The sequence below is a fragment of the Paramormyrops kingsleyae genome, chromosome 8, assembly GCF_048594095.1.
Source record: "Paramormyrops kingsleyae isolate MSU_618 chromosome 8, PKINGS_0.4, whole genome shotgun sequence".
Classification (NCBI taxonomy): domain Eukaryota; kingdom Metazoa; phylum Chordata; class Actinopteri; order Osteoglossiformes; family Mormyridae; genus Paramormyrops; species Paramormyrops kingsleyae.
In genome coordinates, this window is record NC_132804.1 from 30,485,196 (window position 1) to 30,494,203 (window position 9,008).

Sequence of the window (9,008 nt, forward strand, 5' to 3'; positions counted from 1 at the left end):
TTTAACATATATACAGTATAAGGAGTATTATTGTTGGCAAACAAAAGATTGAATATTACATAATCTTTTAGTGGGTAACGCAGCTATACCGATATTCGTTTTTTTAAATTTCATGTCAGTTCATTCGCCTTCTATATGCACATTCAAATAAACCACAACTATGCAAAGACTGGTATCTAAATTCTACAATTTAAAAGCTATTCATCCAGAGTAATTGCTGTACCACCCACCCCCACCCCCAACAAACGCTTCGCTCGAGGCATTCTCTACACCTGCAGAGTCCCCGAGCGACAAACAGCTGGGTTCCCACAAATCACCCATAAAAAACACATTTGTTTCCATTTGCAACACCATCCTCTAACAGATTGTAAATTTTGATAACCAATGCCGCATGATCATTGGTGGAAAGGGAATGGCGGACCACCCTCTCTCTGTAAACTATCGTTTTCAATTGGCTCCGTTAAGCAACAGAGCCCGCTTGGTCCCGCCCCAAGACTGCTGGACAGCATAAAATAGGACGCGAGGAATTGGGCTCTAATCAAACTGTCACCGGGACAGATATCGAAGAAGAAACATCTATAGAAAAGCTTTACAACACAGAAGAACTATATTTAGAAATACACCAATCTCTAATCTAAATATTTCTGAAAGCCGTTTATCTAGTTTTCCCTCAAGAAAATCTACTGTAAGCAAAGATGAAAGTTATCGGATCTACCTGCACGCTGAAGACCAAGGCCGGGAGCGAAGACGTGGTCCGCTGCCTCTCTGACCAAAGCCTCACCATTTCCAAATGCAAAATGCCGCTGCTCGATGAGCACATGACCATGTTCCTTCAGGACATGAACAGCTGCTACAGCAAATTGAAAGAGTTGGTGCCCACCCTGCCACCAAACAAGAAAGCCAGCAAGATGGAGATCCTGCAGCACGTCATTGATTACATCTGGGACCTTCAGGTCGAACTGGACGAACCGGGCAAGGGCCGACTGCAGGGAACAAACAGTGGATCGATCACTCGGTCACCCCTCACGACCCTCAACTCAGAGATGGCAAATATCACTGTGGAGGTAAATGAGGCTTCCGCACTTGAAGTCCACTGTAGTTGTTTAATAATCTTGATGTGAAAATCTGATGTGCATTTTCAACTTCTAATTAATGAAGGTGTGTTTTGCTGTGTCTGTTTTTATTGATCAAATTTTTCCGTATTCTCTCCCTTCTCCAGAACGGGTGCCCTGATGACCGAATCTTGTGCCGCTAAAGCGGTGACTGGGGAAAGTTCTGGCATGGAAAACTATGGAAGGTTCGGCGGAGTTTCTCCTTGGTGCCGAATCGTCACGTCGATAACCTTGAACCAAATAGGGACGTTACGATCAAGCCGAGATCGAGCATGACTCCGAGCGGCTGCACGGACCCGTCCCGGTCCCTAAACCGGTACCGGGTCCAGTGGCGACTGAGCAACACCGAGCCGATGAACTGATTTGCTCGCTTGTACCGTGCAGTACAGCTGTCAGTACTGGAATTCACAAGAAAGATATGCTATGCTTCGTCTATCTTTCTCACTATTTTTGTATTCGGTTAAATTTACACGTAGGAAAGATTTTAAACATTTTGTAAAAAAATGTCAAGTTCTCAGATTGCTGAGTATGAATTGTATTGTATATTACAATGCTATGAAAATGTTAGTCATATTGGTTTTGTATTTACAATGTACCTAAAGTCTTTATTAAAATGGGGTATTTTGAAGAAAAAATAACGACTAATGGTGTTGTTTTCATTGGTTGTGATGGGGGGAGGGGGGTGTATCCAGTTCACTCATCATCTTTAAGTAAAAATTCGTAATGGTGTTAGAGAGCTGCATATTTTCATACTGGTTCCTGGCAAAGTGGTTATGGCTCCAGCACAGAGTTACAGCGGCAGAACAAGGGGTATGAAGACTTGATGTCCTTCTTGCATGTTCTCTGTTTAAGGGTCTCACTTAAGTATAATATCCAGCTGTATAAATGGGTAAATCTTTCAAGGTAGACAGTACCGGGCAATTGGATGTAGTCTGTGAAACGAAAGTCCTAATTTTATCCATCAGAACACGTAGTGCACTGATCACCAACTGGTTCCAGACTCATTTAAGCATTATGTGCTCGGGCGTTGCTTTGGCTTTGCCTGTCAGAGCCCAGCCTCACTAAGGTAACAGAATAACGACTTGAATACTGGGGAGGAGTTTGTTTTGCGCTCCCCAGCCAAGCAAATATCTTCTCTCTTCTAAAAAACTTTCTGAAGACCCAGTGTTGGTGCTCTGTTATTAGCAAACAACCATTAAACTTTTAGAAAACCGAATGACACAACACTCAGAGATATGGTAGAATCTTTATGTTCATGTTTGCCCGGAAAGAAATCTCCTTTGAAGGAAAAGTTTTGAGTAGGAATATCGCCCCCCCCTCTCCAAACGATTCACGATCTGGATGCAAATAATTTTACTTTGAGACGGGAACACGGTTTCCAGTTCTACCATTACAGAGGCTCCTGGAAAGCAGCTTTCCAGTTATTTGCACGTGAAATGGGGAATCAATTACATACTTTTATAGATATGTGCACTTAGTTTAGACAATATGCATGCGTGTGTGCGTGCGTGCAAGAATACTTTGAGGCTGCCAGTTTGCATTGATTGCCTTTCCTTGTCTCTGTTTCTCTCTCTCCTAGCCGGGCCAAATAGAGCCGACTCCTGGTTTTTGGCTGCGTTCCCGGGCCATCTGCGGCCTGGCGCCCGGCTCACTGTTTGTTAATGTTTCAATCAGCTGTGCGCCGAGGAATGCGGAGCTATTTAACCTGAACTTCCCCAGGTGTGGCCAGGCGCCGCTCAGTCTGGGCCCGCCTGCCCTCCCCTGCCCTTGGCACAATGCTGTCACACAAACACAATCACACGTCCTGGCTCCGCTTTAGAGCCTCGCCACTGCAGCTGTGCACATCGGGCCGCCGAGTAAATGGGGGTCGGGGAACACTGCACCAGGGGGATTAAATAAATCTTTCAACAAATTGCTTTTGCGTAGGAAAACGGGGTGTAGCCGCTGCGCTGCGTGAAAGCCAAAAGACACCGATTTGATCAGATTGAAATAATAAGCATAAATAATGTGGAAAATAACAAAATTATAAAGAGATATTAACGTTAGCTTGTTTTAATTATGCATGTATGTACGTATATATGTATAGGATTTATCTATGCGCGCGGGGCAGCATATGCATATTTTCTATTAATTGTTTATTACATTTCATGGCAAACAAATGACATTGGACTTTGCAAAAACTTAACCACCTATAATTAACATTTCTGCAGATTACGGGACTGCTATTCTACTTTTCCACAGACTGTTATCTTTGGACAGCTGGATTAAACCATGTATTAAATCATATCTACGACACCAAGCCATTTACCACAATGGAGCAGTTATAATTTACAAATTAAAGAAGTCCTTTGCGAATACAAGCGCCTCAAATATTAAATAAGACACACGATGCAATGACATCTACGAAATTAAATACTACATTTGAGTGAAGTGAAATTTACTTATAAGGCTGCGCCATCTTGTGGTCGTACGCATGTAACTTTCAACATTTCAGAACATCTTATGCTGCAGTATCGGGTCAAACATATCACTTCTTCGGATTAACTCAATATACGCAACACATTCATTAATTTTCCACAACTGAAACTGATGCCCATCACATGGAACAAAGGACATTAGGCAGGGACACAGCCAAATATGCCAGGTCCATTTAGAGACACCAATCCACCCAAACGGCATGTTTGGACCGTAAGAAATAGCACCGCCTGTAGTACCTACACCAATAACGAGCATACAATGAACAAACTCGCGTAAAGGTGTGGTCAGGGGCGTCGGAAACAGAGTGCATGGGATCACCCCCCAACTTCCTTCCCATAAGTGGGCGGGGAAGGACTTATTCCCGAAGATCAGATGGTTGGGGCCACATCGCCTCCCAGTGCAGGACTTACCATGGGTTCAAACTAATCACACTTCTTAGGGCACTCTTCCTTTCCAATACACCTCACATCGTCTCCTCCAGCTGTGCCATGTTCTGATGTGTCCATGCTACTTACTTAAGAATTGACTATATAATGCTTTAAAAGCATGCTATATATTTAAAAATAGCCATGTTCAGCTGGCATAGCTTCTAGGTTAAGGATGAAATTACGCTGCCAGTTTTCAGCGGCTGGAACCAGCGGCTCACTGGTTAAATCCGAGCATTTCATGGACAACGACCCCTCCTGGGCCATACTGAAAATGTTCAATTATAAAACACGTTAAATTGGGAAAACGCGACACGTGAAATAAAGAGACGTCATCCGGCTGATAAAAATATTTAATTATCCTTAAAATCAGCATTGTTTTTTATTTTTTAAAAACGAAAACTGGCACTTCATCGTAACAAAAAACAGTGGCTAAGGCAAACATAAATGAAGGGGAAAAGGTAGGGACCACCCAGAAATACAATTTCAGACCATCTCTGAAGCCTGAACCACCAAATTATTGTCAGTAAAAATGTACCAATCACAGCCTCAGTTTGCTTTTAGCGAAACTAACTGCTGGCCTGTACACTCAGGACCTGGTTCAGCACAGTGCTTCAGGTGAGAGGGACAGCTGACTTAGCCGTGGTTTAGCTCAACCCCCCCCCCCCCCCACTGCATGAAAGCCAGTCTGCCCAGACCAAAAGAAAATAATTAAAAATTACAAATTAAAACAGCACATAAACACACTTGTCCTCACAAGTGTTAGGGCAGTGTGAAGTTTGTCACAAGATCATCAGTGGGGAGGTCGGTCTCCCCTTCAAGGCCTCTGACTTCAGAGGTGTCAGTTTCATCACCAAGCAGATGGTGTTTAGTCAAATTTAACACAGAAGCTCAGTTAAAGGTTTCTGTCAATGGCAGATGTTCGATCAAGATGCAGCCGAGCACCTCCAGAATGGCGCTCAGACAGACACCACAGCCGGTCAGGGAGGTGGCCTGGAGGAGCAGTGTTGTGTTTCATAACACCAAGGGTCCCAGTACGCTCTCCAAGCAATCCAAGAGTAAGCATACCCCACTGAACTGCAACATCCCACTGCTACAAGTTGGCACCCCCATTCAAGCTTGCTCAGGCCCATGACCATCACTTGCCTTTGAAGTACTCCAGTAGAACCTGCTACCCAAGTTCCTCCAGAAACTCTGATCCTTAAGACTAAGGTACTAATCAGCTCAAGTAATGGCCGACAGCCTCCACCAAGTGCTTGCTACAGCAATCCCAGATGGTTAACATCCCCAAAACGCATGTGTATGTCACACACACTCCAATTCTCCTTCCGTCTCTCCCTGCCCAGCCAAGATTCTCTGCTGATGTGATCCAACACTCCGCTCTCCTCCATGGACTCCTATGGACCCCGATCTCTGGAGAGTACAGCCTCTACGTGCGCCGGCGTTTGGTCCCACTGGGGCTGGATGGGTTGCCGTTGGAGACGAGGGCTTTGTCGGCCCCGGCGCGGTGCCTCTTCCTCTTGTCTGCCACGCCCTCAGCCGAGCCCCTCTCCCCATCCCGGTCCTTGTCCCTGCTGCCCGACCTCTCCGCCACCCTCGCTGCTGCAGCACTGCCTACGGGGGGGGTGGGGGGGGGGTGGAGGAGGTCCATCATTAAAGGGTTAACTGGCCTGTCGTGTTCTTAATGTCCTGACTGAAAGAAAGGAGGGAAAGAAGATGATGACTGTGCTTCTTACACATTAATATGTCTAATGGAGTCTCAATGGTCTGCGAACTAATACTAGATGAAACAGGGGCTTGAACTCCAAAAAAAAAAAAAAAAAAAAAAAACATTAAAAATGTTTTTAAAAAGTCAACATGGCCTACAGTAATAAAAAAGAGGATCTGTCAATAAAAGATCTGAATCAGGGCCAGACTAGTGTTTTAAGAGTCAAAGGGGTCTTCAGTCCATACCTTTCAAACTGGAGTCTAGCCAAACTGGGACCTAGACCTTGGAAAGTCAAACAGAATGAGGAGGGTGAGGGAGGTGCCAGATCCTGCCAGAAGAGGGTGCCAAAGACTACAGCGCTGCCCCAAAAACGCACTTTTATAAAGGGGGGAAGTGAGACATATGGAGAGTAAAATAAAGCTATGGTGAGCACCTTCTTCATATGTGGATGGTGAGTCTCTTTCCTCCTTCATGTCTTCTTTGGATTCCTGTTCTAGTTCCAGTTTTCCTGTCAAAGTAGACAATAAAAAAGACACTTATGCAGTCAAGATTATGACTGCATTGAACATGGAGAAAATCAATCAATTAGTCAATAAATCAATCAGATATTTTATGGGTTCCACTGAAATAAAGTTAGCTGATTATGACCTTGGTGTGTATGTTGATGCTTCCATGTCCCACTCTCGCCAATGTGGGGAAGCAATAAAAAAGGCCAACAGGATGTTGGGTTACATCTCTAGGTGTGTGGAGTTTAAGTCAAGGGAGGTGATGCTACGATTATATAATTCCTTGGTAAGACCCCACCTAGAATATTGTGTGCAGGTTTGGTCACCATATCTTAAGAAGGACATTGCTGCTTTGGAAAGGGTGCAACGTAGGGCTACGAGAATGATTCCTGGTCTTAGAGGAATGTCTTATGAGGAGAGGTTAGCTGAGCTGAATCTGTTTAGCCTTGAGCAAAGGAGACTAAGGGGGGACATGATCCAGGTATATAAGATTCTAACAGGTCTGGATGCTGTTCAGCCAAATGGCTACTTCAATATTAGTTTAAATACTAGAACTCGTGGCCATAAGTAGAAATTAGCAGGAGAACATTTTAAAACAAATTTGAGGAAGCACTTCTTTACACAGCATGTAGTTAGAGTATGGAATAGTCTACCTGTTAAAGTAGCACAAGCTAATATCCTGGGTTTCTTTAAATCGGAGATAGATAAGATTTTAACAACTCTGAGCTATTAGTTGAGTTCTCCCCAAACGAGCTTGATGGGCCAAATGGCCTCCTCTCGTTTGTAAATTTCTTATGTTCTAATCATTCTGTCATCAGACCCTTAACAACATGTTCCAGCTGAACAAGTTTTTAGCCTAAAAATTAAGGAAACTAGGGGATTCTGTTGCTGCTCCTGTACTTCAGAGAAGGATACCCCACATAACAGAATCTTCATAATACCATGAAATTGTACTTTCCCTACATTGTTGCATCTTCCAGCACAGCAAAGTCCCTGATCTGAAATGCGTTTCCACATAACGGTCAATGTGAAATTTCATTTTTGTTGACGTTCACCCTTCCTACATTAAGTACATTTTGGCTTAATGACTATAGATCTGGACAATCACTTTGGACAACAGCCTCAGCCAAGCTAACAAAATGTATGTAAATTAAGGCAAATAACACATGCAGTGTCGGAACTGGGCATGTATTTAATAGTAATAACAGGCAGACATTACCTTCCTTCACCTCTTGAATAATTTCCTCTGGAAGAACAAAACACTTTTCGGAGTTCGGAAATGGCAATATTTCTGATTCATCCTGGGGTGGATACGAACGATGGGGAAAGTAATGAGGAATATTCACGTGTTTGACCCATAGCCTGTATAAAATCCAAATAATGGCTTAAATAAAAAGAGGTGTTTCACAAAGCTGGTCCATTTTCTCACCAGAGCCTGCATGTCATACATAGTCCCCAGATGGTCCCAGATCACCTTAGAGGACACCTGCCGACCGATGTTCTGGCTGAATTTCTCTCTGATGCAAATCATGTGGAAGTGACGATTCACTCCTAAAATGAAGAGGAACACCCTCAGTGAGGCAGTCAAACGGCACCAGGGCCAGGCAAAGTCAGTCAGAGATAAAACCACGGATTTAAGGTGCGAAACCGACTCCAAACCCTAAAGTCATGGACCGAACCGACTTTTAATGCTGGGGCATTTGTCAGCAGACCTCTACACAGGCCTAACTCTGATTTATTACTCTCATTTTGATTTTCAATAATAATAAGTACACCAACAATGCGAACATACTGACTTGTTTATCCCGCGAAACGTTTGCTAATTTGCCCCAGTAACAATAACAAGATCAACTTGATAGCTGGCGATGTTACAACTACCGAAAGCACACAACCAAAAGCTAAACATTAGTATAAATACTAATTATTAACCACTATAAACATCTTAAAATGCATATTTTGCAGCGTAATCATACATGTTTAAAAGCAGGTTATTTTACAGTCACGTGATTAATTTACTAGCTAGCCGGCTATGTAGAAGTAGCTCCTCGGAACCAAACAGCTCATCTGAAAGATTCTTCCGAAATTACCTTGTGTGTGTCCCTGAACAGTCAATAAATTAGTTTCGCCTAACATTTGGGACTAGTTAGCTAAGACGCTGCTGCTAGTTAGCGCATTAGCTTGTTAGCCGGCCGGCTAACCGACTCGCCACCGTCGCGGTCCGCCGCCACGCGCCCGCGGATGGCCGACATGTCGCGCGGCGCGCTCACCCACGGGCTTGTGTCCTAGCATGGCGTGAAACAGGCACACCTCCACCTCCTGGCTCCATATAACAGACTCGTCGGTGGGCAGAACTCCCAGATCCACCTGCTTCTCGTCCACCAGAGCCGCTTCTGCTTCGCCCATTTCTTCCGTTGGTGTTGCGATGGACGCGCAGGTCGAGGGGAAAGTTTATACTGAAAACAACAAACGGGGAAACAGCGCCCCCATGCTCAAACTGAACTACCTCTGGTGAAGCGACCAGTTATCTTAAAGCACGGGGACGTTATTCACTCTTGTGCTCCCCAGCCACCTGCCTATCCAGAATCGGGCCGCATTTATCAGCAAGGGGGGACACCACACACGTTATGGCAATTTAGTGTAAGACATACACAGAGGCACTCACACAATTACACATTATGTGCAATCTGTAGAGCTCAGTTCACCTAACTGAATACAATGTGATTGCAGGAGGAACTGGGAATACTGGAAGAAAATCCTTCAATTTCGCACACGTATACAC

At 44.3% G+C, this 9,008-nt stretch overlaps 2 protein-coding genes across 5 annotated transcripts; one reads left to right on the forward strand and one right to left on the reverse strand.

Annotated features, from left to right (window-relative positions):
• The first annotated feature begins 519 nt into the window (after positions 1-519).
• LOC111835949 (DNA-binding protein inhibitor ID-1-like) lies at positions 520-1,750 on the forward strand. The gene is made up of 2 exons (XM_023796785.2): positions 520-1,064; positions 1,220-1,750. The coding sequence occupies exons 1-2, from the start codon at positions 696-698 to the stop codon at positions 1,253-1,255; spliced, it is 405 nt and encodes a 134-aa protein (XP_023652553.1). The 5' UTR covers positions 520-695; the 3' UTR covers positions 1,256-1,750.
• A 2,600-nt stretch (positions 1,751-4,350) lies between these two features.
• On the reverse strand, positions 4,351-8,776 carry LOC111835948 (MRG/MORF4L-binding protein-like). 4 transcript variants are annotated; one of them, XM_023796782.2, is made up of 6 exons: positions 8,497-8,775; positions 7,659-7,780; positions 7,449-7,530; positions 6,157-6,231; positions 5,969-6,005; positions 4,351-5,629 (listed from the first exon to the last, which is right to left on the reverse strand). In XM_023796782.2, exons 1-6 carry the CDS (start codon positions 8,630-8,632, stop codon positions 5,551-5,553), a joined length of 531 nt encoding a protein of 176 aa, XP_023652550.1. In that variant the 5' UTR covers positions 8,633-8,775; the 3' UTR covers positions 4,351-5,550. The 4 variants fall into 4 exon arrangements, with proteins under 4 accessions (XP_023652550.1, XP_023652548.1, XP_023652551.2 ...); XM_023796784.2 differs by lacking the exon at positions 4,351-5,629 and adding an exon at positions 5,651-5,708 and having other exon boundaries at positions 8,497-8,776; XM_023796780.2 differs by lacking the exon at positions 5,969-6,005 and having other exon boundaries at positions 8,497-8,771.
• Positions 8,777-9,008: the final 232 nt, after the last annotated feature.